This window comes from Herpailurus yagouaroundi, unplaced genomic scaffold (genome assembly GCF_014898765.1).
Source record: "Herpailurus yagouaroundi ecotype Mexico unplaced genomic scaffold, PumYag 181, whole genome shotgun sequence".
Lineage (NCBI taxonomy): Eukaryota > Metazoa > Chordata > Mammalia > Carnivora > Felidae > Herpailurus > Herpailurus yagouaroundi.
Genome location: NW_024412412.1, coordinates 35,450,492 through 35,475,095, shown reverse-complemented (window position 1 = coordinate 35,475,095; position 24,604 = coordinate 35,450,492). Strand labels below are relative to the sequence as shown.

At 39.2% G+C, this 24,604-nt stretch overlaps 1 protein-coding gene across 2 annotated transcripts in view; it reads left to right on the top strand.

Annotated features, from left to right (window-relative positions):
* The window catches only part of PIWIL2 (piwi like RNA-mediated gene silencing 2), an 81,402-nt gene that overhangs the window by 21,240 nt on the left and 35,558 nt on the right, over positions 1 to 24,604 (top strand). The window contains exons 11-20 of one of the 2 annotated variants that reach the window (XM_040490307.1): positions 1,475 to 1,663; positions 2,259 to 2,343; positions 3,211 to 3,300; positions 4,750 to 4,890; positions 9,685 to 9,798; positions 10,490 to 10,678; positions 12,763 to 12,864; positions 13,450 to 13,566; positions 14,153 to 14,241; positions 15,124 to 15,202. In XM_040490307.1, the coding sequence (XP_040346241.1) occupies positions 1,475 to 1,663; positions 2,259 to 2,343; positions 3,211 to 3,300; positions 4,750 to 4,890; positions 9,685 to 9,798; positions 10,490 to 10,678; positions 12,763 to 12,864; positions 13,450 to 13,566; positions 14,153 to 14,241; positions 15,124 to 15,202 (1,195 nt within the window). Of the gene's footprint in view, positions 1 to 1,474; positions 1,664 to 2,258; positions 2,344 to 3,210; positions 3,301 to 4,749; positions 4,891 to 9,684; positions 9,799 to 10,489; positions 10,679 to 12,762; positions 12,865 to 13,449; positions 13,567 to 14,152; positions 14,242 to 15,123; positions 15,230 to 24,604 lie in introns of both variants that reach the window. The other variant, XM_040490306.1, reaches the window with a different exon arrangement.

Sequence of the window (24,604 nt, the reverse complement as noted above, 5' to 3'; positions counted from 1 at the left end):
CACACACACACACACACACACACACACACACACACACACACACACACTGCATCCGGCATGTATCAAGCACTAATGGCAATGATGGAGATGATATTTGCAAGCACTTAACACAGTTCTATTATCTGTGCTAGGCACTGTTCTCAACGCTTCATTTATATAAAGTCATTGTGTTCTCTCAACAACCCTATGAGTTAGGTTCTTTCACTGACCCACTTTCACATGAGGAAACCAAAGCACAAAGAGCAGTAACTCGCTCAAAAGTTTCATAGGCTAGTAAGTGTAAGACGCAAGATTTGAACCCAGGCATTTTGGCTCTGGGTCTGTCATCAATGTTGAACTGCTTCAGGTGTCTGATTTTCATCACTTACTATAGTCTTTCTTAGGGAGAGTTCTGCAGGACACTAATTATCCAGAGTGGTAATGAACTGAATGTTCATTCTGTGAGGTAAAAAGGAAAAAGGTGGGAGGAATCTGGTTAAATACATTGGAGGTAAATCAAGCTAAGTATGTTTCTTTAGTAGCCTGATATGCTAATGTATGCAGTGAATCTCTAAGCAGGGCTTATAATATGCAGAATGGACTCAACTTTTTTGATTGTACAACCTTTTCCACACTTCTCACAACTTCTCAAGGGACCAGTGTTTCTGAAGAATATACCCTGGGTGACACTGACCCACAGAACAAAGTCCAAGCTCCGATCCTTGACTTACAAGGACATTCACATCTGGTCCCTGCCTATCTTCAGCCTGTGCTTACCGTCTTCTGTCCCTGTTCCACCTCCTTGTCCTCCCCATCCCCAGATCCCTGCTTGTCCCCTGCATACTGCTGCCTCTGCCTGGAGTGTCACTCATTCCTCTGCCCCCTGGCATTTCTGCTTGGCAGATTGCTTCTTCAAGTATCAGCTGCCTCTGTAAACTTTCCTGGACTCCCTGGGCATATTCACACATGCTTCCTGTGAGTTACCTGTGTTGGGCTTGTTCATGGCATTGTTTAGAGGTTACCTTGAGGGTACATTTGCCTATGGTGAGTCTGCTTATCTGCATCTTCAGCATCTTCACCAGTGCTGTATAATGATAGGTATTTGTAATCCTTTCCATTAGCTCAAAAGGGCAAATATAGTTGAAAGAATGTTTTGTTGTTCCACTGTAGACTATCCTAATAATGATGATACAAAATAATTATTTTGTTTGATTTGTTTGAATAAATACCCTTTTTGAAGGCAAACTATGAATTTTACTAATTTGTAGTTGCTGTTTTTGACTTTTACCTTTTCACTATTTTGTATTGATTTTGATTTTTTTGGTAATGTTAAAGAAAAGAGATGAGAGTTCTATCTCTTTAAAGAGACAACTGGAGCCTTCTGGTGCTATATAGCTGTGATCATATCCCTGAGGTACTAACTTGCATCCCCTATCCTTTTCATTGTGCTCTGCATGTACAAATATGATGAACAGTCTTTTGTCTCTTTCCAAAGGCATGCCATGTATCAGCAGAACAAAGAAAACTTCCAGGATGAGTGCACTAAGCTTCTGGTTGGCAATATTGTTATAACCCGATACAACAATCGTACCTATCGCATTGATGATGTGGATTGGAATAAGACACCAAAAGATAGCTTCACAATGTCTGATGGGAAGGAGATCACATTCTTGGAATACTACAGGTGGAAAGAAGAGACTGACTGGGCTTGTGCCTTTGGGAGGGTGTGGAATGTAATCTACCATTCTATTGCAGGATATTGAGTTCCATAGTAGCAAACAGCAGGACACTTTTAAAATAATTGGATTGGTAATACACCTAAGGTTGAATGAGTTTGTTTGTGGGATTTGATTTCAATATGCTACCCTTACAATTTCATTTCCTTTAGTGCATTTGGAAGTTACTTTATAAATTAAAGCCAGGGCTTTGAATTATATTTCTTTTGCTGGTTTAGAAGTCTGGTTGGAGAGATGAAATTCGAGTCATTAATCATTTGACTATCATTTTGCCTTTCCAGTTGCCCAAGCCTTCAACCTGATACAGTTTTAAGCAAATTTTTCCCTGGACTATTAGACAATTTCTCCTCCATTTAATTGCAGTGTTAACTTGAGCCTGCCTTTTCCAGCTATAAATACGCTATAATGAGTTTCTAGTGGATTCTTGACAAGGGTATTATGCAAATTGTGTGCCTCAGTGCTAGTTAAGAGAGTCAGACTGTGTTGCTGTTAAGAGTAGTGATGCTGCTTCTGAAATGTTTTCCTGCCTCTGCCCTGCTCTAGCAAAAACTATGGGATCACAATTAAGGAAGAGGACCAGCCACTGCTGATCCACAGGCCCAGTGAGAGACAGAATAACCAAGGGATGGTGAGTGGGGAGTGTCAGATTTGTACTTCCAGCTTAAGTTCTTCATCTTCATCCATGGTGCTGGGGACCCTGGAGCAGAGTTACAGTGTGGTTGGGGAATGCTGTGCACGGCTAGGACTTGCTTTTGAAGCCCCCGTAGTGAGGAGCTAAGTATCCATATGAGCAAGTTAGGTTAAGGAAGAAAGAATTTGCTGCTAAAGATTAGAGCACTGCATCCATTAGGGAAGTTGTAGACATTTAACAAACAGGGCTAGGGGCCAGGGGAAAGTGCCTTGATACTGATTCCTCGGTCTTAGGTGAGAAAGCTGAAGATCAATGGGTTAGATGAGATGGAGGTATCACCTTAGCTTGTATGGAGGCCCAAGAGGGACAGATTGTTTTCTTCTAGTTTTTCCTTTCTTTTTTACCATATCAGTATTTTCCCCTTTACCAGGGTGCCTGGGTGGCTCAGTTGGTTAGGGTTCTGACTTTGGCTCAAGTCATGATCTCATGGTTCATAGGTTCAAGCTTGGGTTCAAGCATGGGGCTCTGTGCTGACAGCTGGGAGCCTGGAACCTGCTTCGGATTCTATGTCTCCCTCTCTCTCTGCCCCTCCCTTGGTTGTACTCTCTCTCTGTATCAAAAATAAACAAACATTAAAAAATATTTTTTTTCCCTTTACCTAATACAACAGGCTCAGAGTATTGTGACTGAAGGGAAAAGGGTAAAATACTTGCAGTGTTTCATTGCTCTCTTTGGGGTTTTATGTTCCCTAGTGTGCCAGTTATGTCCCTGCAGGCCCAGCCATGAGCATGGCATGTCTGTCAGGTCACGGGAACAAGACAATCTTCTACTTCCTTATTTTTGCTTTCCATTCTCTCTTCAAAGCTGCTGAAAGGTGAAATCCTGCTGCTGCCTGAGCTTTCATTCATGACTGGAATCCCTGAGAAGATGAAGAAGGACTTCAGAGCCATGAAGGTGAGAACTGCCCATGTTGAATGGAAGTCCTTTTTGATAGCAGCTTGAGCTAGACCTGGGCAGGCTTGTGGCATCACCTGGGTAGGTCTGTTCTTCCAGGCTCCAGTTCTCCTTTCTATAAAACATGATCCAATGTCCCTTCCGACACGCTATGAAAAAGCTGATCAGATTTCCCTTTTGAAGAGTGTTAGAACAATGGAATGATTGGATTATAAGGTAAAAGGAAACAAGTATCTCTGTTTTAACCCTAACCAATCAAATAGGTGACTGTAAGCTAGTCATATGATCATAAGAGGTTTTTTGAGACCACTGAGTTTTTCTAGCATTGCTACAAGCCTTCAGTCTATTTGAAGGAGTGGAGGAGATAATGTAGCAAAAGGCAATCCACAAGTCAGAGGCTGACGTGAAAGGATAAAAGTTTATCTTGGGGCTTGGAGTGTCCAGGAGGTGTCAGGCTCAGCCCCGGTAGGAAATAGCTGAGAAGCAGAGACGTGCGCAGCAGCATGAATCCAGAGCCAGAGTGCTTTGCCTCCACTCTGTCTGCAACGCTTGGGACTTTCCACACTTGAACTACTGTGCTGCCTCACTTTTTCAGCCCTTGTCTGTGTTACCCTTGGATCCATTCCTGTCTCCAATACCACAGACTATTTTCAGTAACATCGTCAAGAGCCTGAAGTGAAGCTTAACATTCTTGTAAGAGATTTCTTTCATGTTTACTTTTGTTCCTTCTCTGTTTCTTACATAGGTCAAGGCTCCTTCCTTACAAGGCTCAGTCACCTAATGATTTTATGATCACAGAGCTATCTGTGTAGCCACGTTGACTGGTGCTAATGACTGCCTCGCAGGGAACAACTGTACTGTTCTTTGGTCTCAGAAAAATAAAGAACTCACTTATGTGATAGTCTTCATATACACCTTGTAGATAGATATTCATTCAACAATAACATTTAGAAAGCACCTATTATTGTTGAAACATTGGACAAAAAGTGTCTTATGGTGACATTAAATATAGTGCTCTGTAGTATGACATGAAGATTAAGACTGGATGTGATTTTCCATTCTGTTATGTTTGACTCTGTGCTGGGTACAGAACGCTTTCCCCCATATTTTTCTGAAATATTAAATAGGTATAATCAAGCCCCCTTTGCTCCTGTTTCATAGACTTTCTTAGGAATTTTAAATTCAGAACCTGGCTTTGAGAAAGAGATAAGGTCATATGGGAGAAAGAAACAATAACATTTCAAATTCTTTTATGGTTAAAATTTTAACTGTAGACCTCATTCACATTCCTGACAGATGTTTATTAAAATCTTTGGAGGTATTTGAAAATTCTACAGATTTCAATGGGAAAGAGGTTTTCTTTTGGAAATGTTTTAGACACATTGGGGTTTAACTTCATGTTGGAGAAAGTAATACTTATAACATTATCTCTGTCTTAATTCTATTTAGGATTTAACCCAGCAGATCAACCTGAGCCCCAAACAGCACCATAATGCTTTGGAATGCTTGCTGCAGAGAATTTCGAAGAATGAGACAGCTAGCAATGAATTGGCGCGCTGGGGACTCTGTCTCCAGAAGGATGTACATAAGGTGAACTGGAGGATGTAGTGGAGTAGGAACCAGCATTGACCAGCAATTTTAAGAGCTTAATGAATGAAACTGGCTGATAGCTCCCTACCTTATCTTTATTTTGGAGTTTTGCTTTATTATTATACTTTTTTTGGGTCCTAGTCATAATATTTGAATTTCCTTATCTTAATTTGCTACTAGCTCTTACAGATTTTTCTTGTATATTTCCCAGGGCTCCGAGGTGTTAATTTTTAGTCAGGCAAATGGCACAAGGAATATTGACTTACAATTTACCTCATTTTCAGGTTTCCAACCCAAATAATTCTTAAGGTTCTGTATGTCCTTTTCTTTTTTTTTTTTCTTCTCCAAGAAGTAACTTGTGATTCTTTGAATATACTATTGTCATGCTTTCTGTAGGCATAGAGAGTCTTAGTCTTACACAATCGAATTTTCTTACGGCCCTTTCTACCTGCGGTTTGCTGGAATCTGCTATGTTGTATTTTATGCAACGTGATCCGTAGGGTAGAGGCAGCATGAGATGGTAGAGTCCTTGGCCTTCAGTATCTGCTTATTTGTCTTTGAATCTGGGGGCGCCTGGGTGGCTCAGTCGGTTGGGCATCCAACTGTGGCTCGGGTCATGATCTCAGGGTTCGTGGGCTCAAGTCCCACGTCAGGCTCTGTGCTGACAGCTCAGAGCCTGGAGCCTGCTTTGGCTTCTGTGCCTCCCTCTCTCTCTGCAGCTCCCCCCTCTGTCTCTCTCTCTCTGTCAAAAATAAACATTAAAAAAAATTTTTATTTGGCTTTGAATCTCAGCTCTACCACTTGCCATCTTAATTACTTTGAACAAATTGCATAGCATATTGTAGTTTCTTTATCTGTAAAATGAGGATAATGATTGAATTATAAAAACTTAAATGGTACCATCTTTCGTATAATATGTGACACATAGTAGGTGCTCAGTAAACATTAGCTGTTATTATTTTTCACCTGCTTTCGAGATTATACCAAAATAATTAATTCTGTCTTTTCTGTAATTCTTTTGCATTTTGAATGGACTCCTTGTTAAAAATTTCTTTTTCTCGGGGTGCTGGGTGGCTTAATCAGTTAAGCGTCCAACTTCAGCTCAGGTCATGATCTCACAGTTCGAGCCCCACATCGGGCTCTGTGCTAACAGCTCGGAGCCTGGATGGAGCCTGCTTCAGATTCTGTGTCTCCCTTTCTCTCTGCCCCTCCTCTGCTCACACTCTTTCCTCTCTCAAAAATAAAGAAATGTTAAAAAAAATTTTTTTTAATTTCTTTTTCTCTGTTTTAATAAAAGTAATGGATAGTGAATAAGGAAAATTTGAAATTTTAGAAAATATAAAGAAATAAAAACATCAGTAATTTCATCATCCAAAGATGATATCTCGGTGACTTATTTTAGATATTTATAAAAGATAACTTCAGTGGCACCTGGGTAGCTCAGTTTGTTAAGTGTCCAGCTCTTTATTTCGGCTCAGGTCATGATCTCGAAGTTGTGGGATCAAGCCTTGTGTCGGGCTCTGTACTGAGCTGAGTGTGGATCCTACTTAAGATTCTCTTTCTCTCCCTCTCTCTCTCTGCCCCTCCTCTGTTCACACATGTTCTCTCTCAATAAATAAATAAATAACATAACATAACAAAATAACATAAAATATACTTTGGTGTATTTCCTTTCCCTACACATTTTTCTGTGAGAATAAATCTTTTTCTTACAAAGTTGTGATTATATTGTGTATGGTTTTACATCTTCTTTTTCATTTAATATCATATCCTGAACATGTTTTCGTGTTATTAAGTGTCAGTTTGAAGACATAGAAAACATAAACCAAAGAAGAAAAAAGTTCATCTTGCTGTATCAGGATAACTACTCTTAACATTTTGGTACATAACGTTCATTGGATTTGTGTGTGTGTATGTATGTGCATGCTTACATGCTTACGCACACTCACACATAGCATGTATTCATATAGTTTCCTTTTTTCCCCTCAGTTTTTCCATGTCATTTAATATTTTTCTGAATATTTTAATGGCTGCCAGATAGTTTATTAACAATTTCCTTTTCTTTTACATTCAAATTGAATTTAATATTTTTCTGTTAGAAATCGTTATTCAGTGAAGAGCCTTGTAACTGAATCTTTTTACGTGTTTATTTTCATAGTCAAATTTATGGAAGTGGAATTATTAGGTCAGGGGACACTTATGTTTTTAGTGCTTTTGTTGTATATTGCCAGTTGCCTTCTAGGCTCAAGTTTCAAGGTTTAAGGTTCAAGTTTTTACTTTCATATCATGAGTTTGATTCCTTACACTCATGCTAATATGGGCATTGTTATTCTTTATGTTAGATTTTGATAATGGTAATTAAATCATTGAAATTTCTTTTGATTATAGATGAAATAAGTAGATATATTTTTTTTAATTTTTTATGTTTTTTTATTTTTGGGAGAGAGAGAGAGAGTGTAAGCAGGGGAGGGGCAGAGAGAGAGGGAGACACAGAATCTGAGGCTGGCTCCGCTCTGAGCTATCAGCACAGAGCCTGATGTGGGGCTTGAACTCAGGAACTGTGAGACCATGACCTGAGCCGGAGTCAGATGCTTAACTGACTGAGCCACCCAGGCGCCCCTGTTATTACTTTTTTGTATTAAAAATTTTTTAATGTTTATTTATTTTTGGGAGAGAGAGACAGAGTGCAAGCAGGGGAGAGACAGAGAGAGATGGAGAGACAGAATCTGAAGCAGGCTCCAGGCTCTGAGCCCAATGTAGGGCTCAAACCCACGGATTGTGAGATCCTGTGCCAAAGTCAGATGCTCAACCAATTGAGCCACTCAGGTGCCCCACCTCTGTTATTTTTTAATAAGCAAATGGTAGAGATCATAGAAAGTCAAAATCCTCTGTAATTATACATCCCCAGAAATAATCACCACTAAGTGTAGATGCATTCAATTTTTTTTAGTTTATTTTGAGAGAGAGCGCAAGCAGTGGGGGTGCAGCAGAGAGAGGGAGAGAGAGAATCCTAAGTAGGCTCTGCACTGCCAGTACAGAGCCCAATGCAGGGCTTGAACCTATGAACCTTGAGATCATGACCTGAGCCAAAGTCAGATGCTTAACTGACTGAGCCACCTGGGCGCCCCAGACTCAATTTTTATGATGCATACATTACTATTTATTTTTTTGTAAAAACAGGATCATATTACCTGTTGTTACAAAGGGGCTGCAGACTGGTGCCGCCAGTCTGGAAAAGAGTATGGAGGTTCCTCAAAAAATTAAAAATAGAACTACCCTACTACTCAGCAATTGCACTACTAGGTATTTATCCAAGGGATACAGGTATGCTGTTTCGAAGGGACACATGCACCCCAATGTTTATAGCAGCACTATCAGCAACAGCCAAAGTATGGAAAGAGCCCAAATGTCCATCGATGGATGAATGGATAAAGAAGATGTGGTACATATATATATATATACGTATATATATATATATATATATATATATATATATACACACACACACACACATATACACACACACACATTGTATACACAATGGTGTACATATATATAGATGTATATATGTGTATACACACACACACACACACACACACACACACACACACAATGGAGTATTACTCGGCAATCAAAAAGAATGAAATCTTGCCATTTGCAGCTACGTGGATGGAACTAGAGGGTATTATGCTAAGCAAGGTTAGTCATAGACAAATACATGATTTCACTCATGTGAGGACTTTAAGACACAGAACAGATGAACATAAGGGAAGGGAAGCAAAAATAATATAAAAACAGGGAGGGGGATAAAACATAAGAGACTCTTAAATATAGAGAACAAACAGAGGGTTGCTGGAGGGGTTTTGGGAGGAGGGATGGGCTAAATGGGTAAGGGAGTTAAGGAAGCTACTCCTGAAATCATTGTTGCACCATGTGCTAACTAACTTGGATGTAGATTATAAAAAATAAATTCTAGAAAAAAGTGATTTTAATGTTGGCAAAATGGTTCATTATGCTGTTATATCAACTAAATTATTTTCCTGTGTTTGGATATTTAGATCTGATTGACTTATTCCTAACTTTAATTTGTTCTTTCATTATATTTATGTCTTTTCCTGCCTGCTTTTCTTTTTAGAGTATAATAGTAGGTATAGTTTATGTTCAGCCTTCTTGAGAAATTTTACTTTTCGGCACCTGGATGGCTCAGTTGGTTAAGCGTCTAGTTTTGGCTCAAGTCATGATCTCATAGTTTGTGAGTTCAAGCCCCACATCAGGCTCTGCGCTGACAGTGTGGAGCCTGCGTGGGATTCTGTCTCCCTGTCTTTCTGCCCTGCACATATGTGTGCGTGCTCGCTCGCTCGCTCTCTCAAAATAAACTTTAGAAGAATTCTTTTTAAAAAAAGAAATTTTACTTTTAATTTTCTACTTGCAATTTGTCCCTTAAAATATTTTTAAAGATTATATTCCTATTTATCTTGAAATTATAGTTGTTTTATATGCATTGTCTACTTCTAAAGAGATAATGCTTTCTAATCCTTGTTTTGGGAGACCATGTTGGAAACTTCAATAATTAAAAAGCCTTGCCTATAAAAATTTTACCTGTATTTGTCCAGGGTTTTATTGCCCTGGACTCATTGCTAGCAGTTTCATTTTTGTGCCATTCTCAGGGGTTATAACAGGAACAGGTCTATACAGTGGAGTTGACAAGGCCCAAGAGAGAACAGCGTCAGTGTTTTCTCCTAAATTAGTGTTTGCAAATGACTCATGTCATGTATACTTTGTTTTCTGTTATAGATTGAAGGACGTGTTCTGCCAATGGAAAGAATTAACCTAAGAAATACTTCATTTATCACATCTCAGGAACTAAACTGGATTAAGGAAGTAACCAGAGACCTTTCCATCTTGACTGTAAGTGACTTTTAAGGTGGTGAAGAGAGGACCAGTATTACTAAAAATATGGAAATTAGAAAGCAGGGATGATTCAGTGTCTTCTTTTTGAGGGAGAGTACCAACTGAATTCCCATCCTGAATTATCTGCTAAACAGGGGTCCTTCAAATAGAGCAAATTGATGAGTTGTTAGAGGGAAGCACTTTGGTTGGCCATAGACTTAGGAAAAGGAAATAGATTGCTATGGTAATTCATGTAGTGCAAGCCTAATACCCAGTCTCCCATTTATTTTCCTTTATCTTCCTGGATTTTCCCTGGGAGTTCCTTGAAGATGTTTTTATCCATGAAAGAAGTAATTAAAACAGTCTCCCACCAAGAGAACTGAAGAACAAAATTGTGTATCAGTATTTTTAAATGTTTTTGGCTAATGTGGTCTTTTTGGCCATGCATAAAGTACATCTGTTTCTAAAACTTTTTATTGAAATATATTTAAAGGAAAAGTATACTTACAAGTATACAGTGTTCCACTGTGGGAGTATGCCACAGTTTACTTATCACCCACAACTATGTTAGTTATAGGAATTAGATCAAAAAGGACTCAAGCAAGAGAGAATTAAAAGCAGTTTCTTCTCTAGACTAATATCTTCTGGGTGTGAGTTTGGAGTGTTTAAGTTGTGGGAAGTGCTAAAAATAGCTTGTGGTTATTCCTAGGTCCCCATGCATTTCTGGGCACTGTTTTACCCAAAGAGAGCAATGGATCAGGCCCGAGAACTGGTTAATATGTTGGAAAAGATAGCTGGCCCCATTGGTATGCGCCTGAGCCCACCAGCCTGGGTTGAACTAAAGGATGATCGAATTGAGACCTATGTCAGAAGCATTCAATCCATGCTAGGAGTTGAGGTAATAAACTAATTTGAGTATATGAGTAGAATGCTTGTTTTAAAATACTTGCATACTTGATTTTAAATTCTCTTGCTTATCAGTCTGCTGTTTATGATGCCCAGAAATCTGTGTCTTACTCATGTACACATGAAATACTATACCAAGTAGTCTTCATGCCCTTTGGTTAATTGATTCTCTCATTCTATGTTGGCAGTAGTCTCTCTCACTCTGGTGTTCTTTTTTCACGTAATTGACAGAGAGAATAGCTGACTTAACTTTAGTTCGTTATCTATATAGAACATGTTGTGCTCAGAAAGCAACTTTTTGGGCCCAGTGCCATTTTGCACAATTCAGTACTGCACTGTCACGGTCTGGTCTGGCTTAAGAATTGAATTGCTCTGGCGATGAACTTGGCACCTGGGCCATCAGCTCGGTCCTGATAGCTGATTGTGAGCGCTGCAGCTGAGCAGGTCATAGCACTCATAACTCAGTAGTTCAAGCCTGCGGTTCTTACCTGTTTGCACACAAAACAGAGGAAGAAGCTTAAGGAACAAAAGCAGAGCAAATGTTTTGGGAAATAACTAGTCTGTGACTTGAAGAGTCCATTGTTGTGAGATCAGTACTGGAATTAGATTTTTCTGGGATCTCTCTGATCCCCAACTCTGGGTTATCACCCAGAGCAGCACCCTCGTATTCTGTCTTTGTAATTTCCTTCTGGTTCCCCATGCTAGTTGTACTCTGCCATGGCTACCCCCTGAGCCTGATCATTGATAATTCTGCTGTGCTTTCAGAAGAATTGCCCAGTGTAGTGCATCAACTCCCCAATCTCATACTTGTTCATGTTCTCTTTAGAAGAGTGTACTTCCAACAGTTTTCATGCAGCATGGATAGAAGTTTCATTCATGTTTACCAAACTTAACTCATCTTGGTCTTACTGTCTCTTTGTCGTCTTTAGGGCATGCTGTTTTATTATATTTTATTATTATTTTTATTATTTACTCATTAATTTATTATTATTATTTATTTATTATCCCACACATGTCTGCAGGAGCCAGATGAGAAACACAAGTGTAGTGGGCTAGGAGGGGACTATAGTGAACTTAAGAGAGTAATCAACCCCATGACTGCAGATAAAAGCCCAGCATTATCAAATTAATTTTTGATTTATTTGTTTTTCAGTAGAAACAAAAAATCTGGATTTGTATGTGTGTGCCCCTCCATATGTTTAAATGTTAATTTAAAAAAACATGTAACTCATTGCAGGGACTAAAAAGCTACATGTGTTTGATAGATCCAACCCATAGGCTCCCAGTGTGCAGCCTGTGTTCTACGTGACTTCAGAAGTTCTTTGATGTGATTGCTGGAACGTGTGTTCTCTGAGAAGTCTTAATCTAACACTAATCTTGATTTGGAATAATATATTATTGATTTACCATTAATAGCTGTTTCTGGCATAAAGGATTGGCACTTTCATTTCCCTTCAGTGCTACTTTTCTTTATTTATGCTGAAAGATCCTCTGTTTCCAGTGTTGGATCTCTTAAATGGTGAGGGATCACACATGTTTATATGAGATATGCTGCTGGCAATATCATTCTCTCTCCTAACCAGGAAGTTAGGAAAAGCCACTTACAGATTTGGCAGTAGCTTCATTTCTTTGTACTTGGCTCTGAATCTTTTCTTGTGGTATTGCATTCCATGTTTGCTCAGTTTTGTGGTATGAATGTAATAAGGTGCTTGGTTTACTGAAGAGAGTGGTAAAAGCATTCTAGGGAATTGAAAGCAGCAACTAAAAAGTAATCTTTGCAACTTTTCAAGCCTGCCTTGTTCAGGCATCTTAATTTTCCTAAGGAAGAACTCAGGTAGTCAGGGCCACCTCTAGATAATTTATGGTATTCTATCCCATATTTCTACAGAGAAGCCCTGAATCCAGCAAAGGTTCAAGGACCTGTTCGGGGTTGGAGTGTCTACCCTCTTTGTTTCAGTCCCTTTTGCCTTAAAGGTCCTATGACTTCACAGGCTCTTAGACTGCCCACAGCTGGAGTCCCATCAAGGTCCTCTGCGACTTCCAAAGCCTGACTTATATGTACTTTATCTCTTCAAGAGGAAGATACAGATGGTTGTTTGCATCATCATGGGAACACGTGACGATCTCTATGGGGCTATTAAAAAGCTGTGCTGTGTGCAGGCTCCTGTGCCCTCACAGGTGAGTGGAGAGCTAGGCAGGAGGCATACATGGAAACTCTATAACCTCCCTAGAGGTTTTGAAAAGAGGGGTACAGATGTTCAAAAACTGAAGTTACTATTAGAAGCCATCATGTGTAACCCTTCTGGTGGAAAGTTCCCCTTATTAGAGTAACCTGGTGAAAAGCAGAGGCACTTTGTAAATAAATACTGCCTTCATATCCACAAATGAGTACTCTTGCTGGTTGAGACAGTGAGCTGCTGGGTGGTTTCACATGACTGGGTTCTGAGAGTATAGGCTTCACTCTGAAAGGGGAAAGCTGTTAATCCTAAGTAGGTTTGTTGGTTTGTTGGTTTGTTTGTTTGTTTAATTTATTCTGTGTGAGATCCTTTTGAAAGTTTTTGGGTTTTGGTTGTCTTTTTGTTTTGATGTGTGTTGTGTGTGCACGTGCATGCCTACATAGAAATCCTAGAATTAGAGCTAGTCATGCATAGTGTATTGCCTGCTAACTGGGGTTTCTTAAACAAATGTAGTGTTTACTTCAGGATTGTTTATATCGTCTGACAGGCTTATAGTGTCCCCTTTCTCCACACCCCTTTATTATAGGTCATCAATGTTCGAACCATTGGTCAGCCAACCAGGCTTCGGAGTGTGGCCCAGAAAATTTTACTTCAGATTAATTGTAAATTGGGTGGTGAGCTCTGGGGAGTGGATATTCCTCTGGTGAGTGATGCTGAGATGTTTCTTCATTCAATTTAGCTCTCCAGAGACTCCTACCTAGCTATTTTCCTAGTTTTCCTCATAGAGTTATCCTTATTCTCCATGCTTAGTGGTCTAAATGGTTCATGGCCTGCTTTTGTGTAGCCCACGTGCTGAGAATGGTTTCTATAATCTTAGCTGAAACCAATAAAAATAAGACTGATATTTTCTGACACATGAAAATTATATGACATTCCATTTTCATTGTCCTTAAATGCAGTTTTATTGGAATATAGCTTTACTTCTTTATAGACTAACTGTGGCTGCTCTTGTGTTGTAATGACAGACAAAATTGAGTAGTTCCTACAGAGACTGTGGCTCACAAAGCCCAGTGTTACTTACTGTACAGTCCTTTACAGGAAAAGCATGCTGATCCTTGTTCTAGATCTCTGACTTATTCATGGTGTTTAAAAAAATGTCAAGTTGATTACAGTCTCTTTCTTCCTCCAGAATTCATTTTCATATGTTGCTTTTGGGGTTCAGATAATAATTGAAGATGGGGTGATGGATTGCTTGGTTTTTCTGGTTTGTTTTTTGTTTTCTAACCCAGAAACAATTAATGGTGATTGGGATGGATGTTTACCATGACCCCAACCGAGGCATGCGCTCCGTGGTTGGCTTTGTTGCAAGCATCAATCTGTAAGTCTACTCAGTTCCATTTTGTTTGGTTACCTCATTTTGATGCCTAATCTTATTGTAAATCCAGCAAATACTTTTTGAATATTTTGTATTATAGTAAAAGTATACTTTAGAAAAGAATACTAAACTCTATTTTCTCCTTTATCTTTCTATTAGTTTATGCCGTCTGTTTAGCAAGCTTGTCAGGTCTGTAAGTTTGTTGCCTCAAATGTGGTCTGGTCTTCTTCAGAATGGGGGCTCTGTCTTGGTGTTTTTTCCCCCTAGGAATGAGGGATTTTTTTGTTTGTTCTGATTAAAAACAAGACCTGTTCATGCAGATACCTGCAGAAATTTAGAAAGTGAAGGTTCCTCGTGGACCATCTTTTATTGACCACCACCAAAGGTTTGAAGTATATATACTTTTCAAATTCTCACTTATGTACATAGTAACACGTATAGGTGGTGCATGTATGTTTACAAAATGGCATATTGCTATGTATACTATTTCTTAACTTGTTTTATGTACTTAAATTGTATATTGCAGATATTTTCACATATCAATACAAAGAATCTCAACCAATCCTTTTTAACTGCTGCATGGAATTTATTGTATGCCAGAACACTATTTAACTAGTCCTCTGTTGGTGGATATCTGAAATTTTTTCAGTTGGAAGCAGTTTTGTATCAAATGCCACAATTATGCCTATATTTTTACATTCTGTGTATGACTTACATATATATCTTTTCTCATATTAACGTATGTTTTTATCCGTAACATAAATGCATTTACTAGATACTGTATCGGTGCATAAAGGTGCCTGTGTGCTGACATTCAGACTGTGAGCCTTCCTCTGTGAGTGTGTGTTCATCTCTCTCTCTCTCTCTTTACTACCTCCTCCACAGCACACTGACAAAATGGTATTCACGAGTGGTGTTCCAGATGCCTCATCAGGAGATTGTGGATAGCCTGAAGCTATGCCTGGTGGGTTCCTTAAAAAAGTTTTATGAGGTAAGGGGAACAGAAATTCTAGAGTTGTTTTTAAGGACTACCTATCTGACCACTTTAAGAGGAAGTCTGATTTAGTGGGAGGGATCCCATATTGGAGGTGAATCTCCTAAACAGACTCAAAAGTTAGTCATTGCTGAACAGGCAGCTCAAAGGGACTGCCTTCAGGCTTCTACTTGTACAGAGCAGCATAAAGAGATAAATGCTTTGATTTTGCTGGGTAAGTAATGATTATTTCCCAGATTGTAATAAGCCTGATGCCTATAGATATAATCTCATGCCCTTATCAGGGAAGTGAGGGTAAATTTCAGCAATTAAAGCTTTTGAATTTACTCAGTTTTTTATGACTATTATTAGGCACTTTTCATTTTGGTTCAAGACAAATGCCTCCCTATAATCACCCCTAGAACTCCCAGGAATGCTAACCATAGAGAATTGCTGTCATTAAACTGATATTGGGTCTGGCACAATGAGCAAGCAAAATACTGGGTTTTGCCTTGGTCAGTGCATCAAAGGAAGCGTTGATAAGTGGCTTTCATTTCTTAGGGTCAGAGTTAGCCCTTTGCATGGAGATTAACAGCAAGAAATTTAATAATTTCATATGATTACAGTCAGTCACTAGAACTCCACCTTGTTTCCTTTTAGATTAATGTTCCCTACACTGTCCTTCAAACAGTTTGATGTTTTTCAGTGTTAGAGATAAGAAAAAAATAAAAAAGTTGAATTTTGTCTCTAAGGAGACCTGTATGATACACTACTTTGTCACCAAGTTCTAACACCTTCATTTTTTTTTCCTTTTCCTTTTTTTTTAAATTTATATTCAAGTTAGTTAACATACAGTGTAGTGTTGGCTTCAGGAGTAGAACCCAATGATTTCATCTCTTACATAAGGACACCCAGTGCTCATCCTGAAAAGTGCCCTCCTTAATGCTTGTCACCCATTTAACCTCTACTCCATCCCCACCAGCAACCCTCAGTTTGTTCTCTGTACTTAAGAGTCTCTTATGGTTTGTCTCCTCTGTTTTTATCTTATTTTTCCTTCATTTTCCCTATGTTCATGTGTTGAGTTTTTCAAATTCCACATATGAGTGAAATCATGATATCTGTCTTTCTCTGACTGACTTATTTCACTTAGCACATAATACCCTCCAGTTCTAGCCACATTGTTGCAGATGGCAAGAATTCAGCCTTTTTAATCTCTGAGTAATATTCCGTTGTATATATATACCACATTTTCTTAATCCATTCATCAATTGACGGACATTTGTGTTCTTTCCATAATTTGGCTATTGTTAATAGCACTGCTATAAACATTGGGGTTCATGTGTCCCTTTGAATCAGCACTCCTGTATACTTTGGATAAATGCCTAGTAGTGCAATTGCAGAGTCGTAGGGTAGTTCTATTTTTAATTTTTTGAGGAACCTCCATACTGTTTTCAGAGTAGCTGTACCAGTTTGCATTCCCACCAGAGTGCAAAAGTGTTCTTCTTTCTCGACATTCTTGCCAACATCTATTGTTTCCTGAATTGTTAATTTTAGCCCTCCTGACAGGTGTGAGGTGGTATATCTTATTGTGGTTTTGACTTGTATTTCCCTGATGATGAGTGATGGTGAGCATCTTTTCATGTGTCTGTTTGCCATCTGGATGTCTTTTTTGGAAAAGCGCCTCTTCATGTCTTCTGCCCATTTCTTTACTGGATTGTTTGTTTTTTTGGGTGTTGAGTTTGGTAAATTCTTTATAGACTTTGGCTATTAACCCTTTATCTAATATGTCATTTGCAAATATCTTTTCCCATTCTGTTGGTTGCCTTTTAGTTTTGTTGATTGTTTCCTTTGCTGTGGAGAAGCTTTTTATCTTGATGAGTTCCGAATAGTTCATTTTTGCTTTTATTTCCCTTGCCTCCAGAGACATGTTGAGTAAGAAGTTGCTGTGGCCTAGGTCAAAGAGGTTGCTGCCTGCATTCTCCTGTAGGATTTTGATGGTTTCCTGTCTTACATTTAGGTCTTTCATCCATTTTGAATTTATTTTTGTGTATGGTGTAAGAAAGTGGTCCAGTTTCATTCTTCTGCATGTTGCTGTCTAGTTCTCCCAGCACCATTTGCTAAAGAGACTGTCTTTTTTCCATTGAATATTCTTTCCTGCTTTGTCAAGGATTAGTTGGCCATTTATTTGTCCATTTCTGGGTTCTCTATTCTAGTCCATTGGTCTATGTGTTTGTTTTTACGGGTTAAAGTCCAGGATTGTGATGCCTCCAGCTTTGGTTTTCTTTTTCAGCAGTACTTTGGCTATTTGGGGTCTTTCGTGGTTCCATACAAATTTTAGGATTCTTTGTTCTAGTTTTGTGAAGAATGCTTATGTTATTTTGATAAGGATTGGACTGAATGTGTAGATTGCTTTGGGTAGTATTGACATTTTAACTGTATTCTTCCAATCCATGAGCATGAAATATTTTACCATTTCTTTGTCTTCTTCATTTTCTTTCATAAGCTTTCTATAATTTTCAGTGTACAGATCATTTACCTCTTTGCTTAGGTTTATTCATAGGTGTTTTATGGTTTTTGGTGCAATTGTAAATGGGACTGATTCCTTGATATCTCTTTCTGTTGCTTCATTATTGATGTATAGAAATGCGACTGATTTCTGTACATTGATTTTATATCCCACGACTTTGCTGAATTCATGCATCAGCTCTAGTAGTTTTTGGTGGAATCTTTCAGGTTTTTCCATGTAGTGTCATGTCATCTGTGAAGAGTGAAAGTTTGACTTCTTTGCCAATTTGGATGCCTTTTATTTCGTTTTGTTGTCTGATTGCTGAGGCTAGGACTTCCAACACTATGTAAAACAACAATGGTGAGAGTGGACATCCCTATTGTGTTCCTGACCTGAGGGGGAAAGCTCTCAGTTTTTCCCCATTGAGGATATTAGCTGTGGGCCTTCATATATGGCTTTTATGATGTTAAGGTATGTTCCTTCTATCCCGACTTTCTTGAGGGTTTTTATCAAGAAAGGATGCTGTACTTTGTCAAATGCTTTTTCTGCATCTACTGACAGGATCATATGGTTCCTATCCTTTCTTCAAATGTGCTGTATCATGTTGATTGATTTGCGAATATTGAACCAGTCATGTGCCCGGGAATGAATCCCACTTGATCGTGGTGAATAATTCTTTTAATATACTGTTGAATTCGATTTGGTAGTATCTTGTTGAGTTTTTTTGAATCAAGGTTCATCAGGGATATTGGCATGTAATTCTCCTTTTTAGTGGGGTCTCTGGTTTTGAAATCAAGGTAGTGCTGGTTTCATAGAATGAGTTTGGAAGCATTCCTTCCATTTCTATTTTTTGGAATAGTTTGAGAAGAATAGGTATTAACTCTGCTTTAAATGTCTGGTAGAATTCCCCTGGGAAGCCATCTGGCCCAAGACTCTTATTTCTTGGGAGATTTTTTTGATAAACGATTCAAATTCTTTGCTGGCTATGGGTCTGTTCAGATTTTCTATTTCTTCCCGTTTGAGTTTTGGTAGTGTGTGTGTGTGTGTGTGTGTGTGTGTGTGTGTGTGTGTGTGTCTGGGAATTTGTCCATTTCTTCCAGATTGTCCAGTTTGTTGGCATATGATTTTTATAGTTCTCTTATAATTGTTTGTATTTCTGTGGTGTTCGTTGTGATCTCTTGTCTTTCATTTGTGATTTTATCTGTTTGGGTCCTTTCTTTTTGAGAAGTATGGCTAGGGGTTATCAATTTTGTTTATTTTTTCCAAAAGCCAGTTCTTAGTTTCATTGATCTGTTCTACTGTTTTTGTTTTTTTATTTTTTTGGATTCTGTAACATTTATTTCTGCTCTAATTTCTATGATTTCCCCTTTTCTGCTGGATTTGGGCTTTATTTGCTGCTCCTTTTTTGGCTTCTTTAGGTGTAAGGTTAGGTTGTGTATTTGGGACCTTTCTTAAGATAGGCCTAAATTGCATTGTATTTTCCTATTAGGACTGCCTTTGCTGCATCCCACATGGTTTGGACTGTCATGTTTTCATTTTAATTTGCTTCCATGTATTTTTTTTTTTTTTTATGTCTTCTTTAAGTTCCTGGTTAACCCATTCATTGTTTAGTAGGATGTTCTTTAACCTCCATGTATTTTGGGGGCTTTCCAAGTTTTTTCTTGTGGTTGATTTCAAATTTCATAATATGATTTGAAAATACTCATGGTATGATCTTAGTTTTTTTGTACCTGTTGAGGGCTGTGTCACGACCCAAAATATGATCTATTTGGAGAATGTTCCATGTGCACACTAAAGAAGAATGTGTATTCTTCTGCTTTAGGGTAAAGTGTTCTGAATATATCTGTTAAGTCTATCTGGTCTAGTGTGTCATTCAGAGCTCTTGGTTCCTTATTGATTTTATGCCTAGATGATCTGTCCATTGTTGTAAGTGAAGTATTAAAGTCTGCTAGGGGCCCCTGGGTGGCTCAGTCGGTTGAGCATCTGACTTCAGCTCAGGTCATGATCTCGCAGTCCGTGAGTTCAAGCCCCGCGTCGGGCTCTGTGCTGACAGCTCGGAGCCTGGAGCCTGCTTCGGATTCTGTGTCTTCCTCTCTCTTTGCTCCTCCCCTGCTCACACTCTGTCTCTCAAAAATAAATAAAGATTAAAGTCTGCTACAATTATGGTATTATTATCAATAAGTTTCTTTGTGATTAATTGATTTATATATTTGGGTGCTTTCATGTTGGCATAAATATTTACAATTGTTAGCTCCTCTTGATGGATAGATCCCTTAATTATGATATAATGCCCTTCTTCATTTCTTGTTACAGTCTTTAAAATCTAGTTTGTCTGATACAAGTATGGCCATTTCAGCTTTCTTTTGATGTCCATTAGCATGATAGATGGTTTTCCATCCCCTCACTTTCAGTCTGCAGGTGTCCTCAGGTCTAAAATGAGTCTCTCAGAGGGGTGCCTGGGTGGCTCGGTTGGTTGAGTGTCCAACTTCGGCTCAGGTCATGATCTCGCAATTTGTGGGTTCGAGCCCCGTGTCGGGCTCGGTGCTGACAGCTTGGAGCCTGGAGTCTGCTTCGGATTCTGTGTCTCCGTCTCTCTCTGCCCCTCCCCTGCTTGTGCTCTGTCTGTCTCTATCTATCAAAAATAAATAAAATGTAAAAAAAAAAAATTTTTTTTAAATGAGTCTCTTAGGGGTGCCTGGGTGGTTCAGTCAGTTAAGTGTCCAACTTTGGCTCAGGTCATGATCTTGCAGTCTGTGAGTTCAGGCCCTGCATTGGACTGTGTGCTGACAGCTCCAGAGTTTGAAGCCTGCTTCCAATTCTGTGTCTCCCTCTCTCTGCCCCTCCCCAGCATGCATGCGTGTGCTCTGTAGCTCTCTCTCTCTCAAAAATAAATATTAAATAAAATGAGTCTCTTGTAGACAGCATATAGATGGATCTTGTCTTTTTATCCAGTCTGATACCCTGTGCCTTTTTATTTAGTCCATTTGCATTCAGAATCATAATTTAAAGATACTAATTTAGTACCATTCTGTTATCTGTACATTTCGTGTTTGTTGTGATGGTCTCTCCACTCACATAGTCCCCCATAGGATCTCTTGCAGGGCTGGTTTAGTGGTCACAAACTCCTTTAGTTTTTGTTTGTGTGGGAAAGTCTTTCTCTCTCCTTCTATTCTGAATGACAGCTTTGCTGGATAAAGGATTCTTGGCTGCATATTTTTCTTATTCAACACACTGAATATTTCCTGCCACTCTCTTCTGGCCTGCCAAGTTTCAGTGGACAGTTCTGCTACTAACCTTATGTGTCTACCCTTGTAGTCTAAGGACCTTTTGTCCCTAGCTGCTTTCAGAATTCTCTTTTTATCTTTGTATTTTGCCAGTTTCATTATGATATGTCATGGTACTGACCTGTTTTGTTGGTTTTGAAGGGAGTTATCTTTGCCTCTTGGACTTGGATGCCTGTTTCCTTCTCCAGATTAAGGAAATTATCAGCTATAATTTGTTCAAATAAATCTTCTCCGTTCTTTTGCTTTTCCTCTTCTATTACTCCTATGATACAGATTTTGTTTAATTTCATGGAATCACGTAGTTCATGATCTAGTACTTTCCTCTCTTTTTTTCTGATTCATTATTTTCCATAATTTTATCTTCTGTTTCACCTATTCTCTCCTCTGCTTCGTCCATCCTTGCCTAGTCACTGTAACTAGTTTACTAGTTTACTTTGCATCTCAGTGATAGCGTTTTTAAATTCATCCTGACTAGTTCTTAGGTCTTTGATCTCTGCAGGCAAGAGTTTCTCTGGTGTCTTCTGTGCTTTTTTAAAGCCCAAGTATTAGTCTTATGACCATTACTCTAAATTCTTGTTCACATATATTGTTTATATCTGTTTTGGCAATTCTCTGGCTGTGATTTCTTGTTGAACTTTCTTTTGGGGAAAATTCCTCTGTTTTATCATTTTGGCTAAGTTTCTGTCTTTTGCATGTTTTAGAAGCTTGTTATGTGTCCTGCACCTGAGAGTATTATATTAAGAAGGAGTCATAACACTGTCTAAAGCCTGGCACTTCAGCAAGTGTTTCAGGCGTGTGTTGCATGCACTCTGTCGTGCTTTGGCTGCTTTATCCCACTAGTCAGTCCTCTGTAGAGCTCTTCCTTGATTGTAGTAGTGGGGTGTTTAGACCTTCAACCAGGTATGCTTTGATTCATTTGTTGAAGTAACCCTGGGAAACAAAAGGAAAGGTGAGGGGAAGCCTTGATCCTGCCAAGCTGTTTCCCTCCAACTGTGGAGATCCTTCTGCCACTCCACAGATCAATTTCCTGGGTGTTCCAAGTGATAATGAGCTCAATACAGCTGTGTTTGAGGGACAAGGAAAATCCTGGTTCCCCTATTTCTCTGCCATCTTAACTCCCTCCCCACACCTTCCTTTTCCTTGTTGTTGATGCTATGGTTTTCCTTCAAGTTCTGTCTGTTAAGGCCTAGCTCAAAGATTACTTCTGTGAAGGCTTTTCCATTTCTCCCCACTGCTCTTTCCCGTAAAGAGACTTATTTCTTTATGTTCCTTCCTCTTCCAAGGCCCTTTGTTTATATTCTGTCTAGTGGATGTTATATCCTGCCTTATATTAGTTATTTGCATCCTTATTTCTCCGGGTTGTAAATTACTTGACCACTGCTTGGTTATTGATGGCTGTGTAACAGATTTACCATAAAACTTAGTAGCATGCAGTGAGCATTTATAACGTTTAAGTCAAGAAGTTGGACAGGATGCAGTGGGCTCTGGTGCCTCTTCATGTGGTCTTTCCACATGAGCTAGTTTGAGCTTCCTCACATTGTGGTGGCAGAGTTCAAGATGTACGGTTTCCAAGAAACTGAGAGTCATGTGGAAGTCATGTTGCTTTTATACCTTAGCCTTGAAAGTTATGCAGTATCACGTTCACTGCATTCCATTTGTCCAGTATATCGTTATGAATATGCCTTATAATTGGAGGAGCCAGTGTGGAGTAAGGATAGATTTAAAGAAACAACTAATCTGCTCTTTAAAGCTGTTACATACATTTTCATATTTTTGTTCTAATTTAATTGCCTTCCCCCCACCCTTGTTTTGCCACTGTTTGTACACAATAAATTTGTACAGAACTCTTTGGCATAGAAAGTAGCTGGTGGTTTGTTAACCAATCTAGTTCTTTCTCAGGTCATTTGTTCCATCAGTTTTATATCCTGAAGAAGCATTAACCCAATTTCCCAATATATTTGATTATCAGTATCAGGATTATCATAAGATTTGTGTAAGTAATATAACTGAATCTTACCAGTGAGGTTAGTGTCACATCACATTGTGATATGGTAGTAAATATAATCTGAAATATGAGTCAAAAGATAGTGGCATGTTGCTAGAGTCCCACTCAGGCATGAATAATTAGTCTAGTTTTTCATCATATTACATGACCAAAATGTCTCCCAGAACTATGCCAGTTACATTTCCAGACTTCCATTTGACATTGTCAGGTTCTAAATTTTTTTTTTTTTTCAACGTTTATTTATTTTTGGGACAGAGAGAGACAGAGCACGAACGGGGGAGGGGCAGAGAGAGAGGGAGACACAGAATCGGAAACAGGCTCCAGGCTCTGAGCCATCAGCCCAGAGCCTGACGCGGGGCTCGAACTCACGGACCGCGAGATCGTGACCTGGTTGAAGTCGGACGCTTAACCGACTGCGCCACCCAGGCGCCCCTGACATTGTCAGGTTCTAAAAGCAAAAGTAGTCTCAGCAACATGGCTTCACCCTTTCAGGTTGCTGGTATACTTGAGCTAACACACAATAGGATCATCTCTTACTCTAAGCCTATTTGAGATACAAATACAATATTGCATAACGATTGATTCATTCTTTTATCCTCAGCTCCCATTCTTTCATCTTTCCAGTTCTACCCTAACATTTCTACTTTTGGAGCCAGTGTTAGGTTTGGCCACTGTGCTGGTGTAGATTGCTGACAGCAGTGCTAGGATGGCAGGTGCTTCCCCCTTAATCCATTCTCATTAATAGGGAAGGGTTACACAGGTTCAGAATTAGTGAACTCTCTGACCTCTAGCTAAATACAGTTTATAAAGGTTTTTTTTTTTTTTTAATGTTTATTTACTTTTGAGAGAGACAGAGTGTGAGTGGGGGAAGGGCAGAGAGAGAGGGAGACACATAATCCGAAACAGGCTCTAGGCCATCAGCACAGAGCCCAATGCGGAGATTGGACTCATGGACAGTGAGATCTTGACCTGAGCCGAGTCGGGCTCCCAACTGACTGAGCCACCTAAGCGCCCCTAGCTAAATACAGTTTAGCTGTATTTCCTGTGAACCTCCATTTTTGCTAGAGGGGATCAAAGCACAGTCCACCTCATGAGGCCCTTAGGAATTTTATCATAAAGGTTTAAAAATATAGTTATAAAAAATATATACGACTACAGTTTTTTTTCTTTAACATTTATTCATTTTTGAGACAGAGAGACAGAGCACAAGCTAGGGAGGGGCACAAAGAGAGAAAGGGAGACACAGGATCCGAAGCAGGCTCTAGGCTCTGAGCTGTCAGCACAGAACCTGACACGGGGCTCGAACCCACAAACAATGAAATTATGACATGAGCTGAAGTAGCCTGCCCAACCGACTGAGCCACCCAGGCATCCCTGATTACATTTTTTGCTTAGGGATTGTTATAGGTTGAATTGTATCTCCTCCTACCCCCAACAAAGATACTGAAGTTCTAACCACCATCCAGTACTAGTGAATGTGTTTGGAAATAGGACCTTTGCAGATGAGATGGAGTTAAGATGAGGTCATTAGAGTGGGCCCCAATCCAATATGACTGTGGTCTTAATGAAAGGAGGAGATTTGAACACAGGGGTGGATA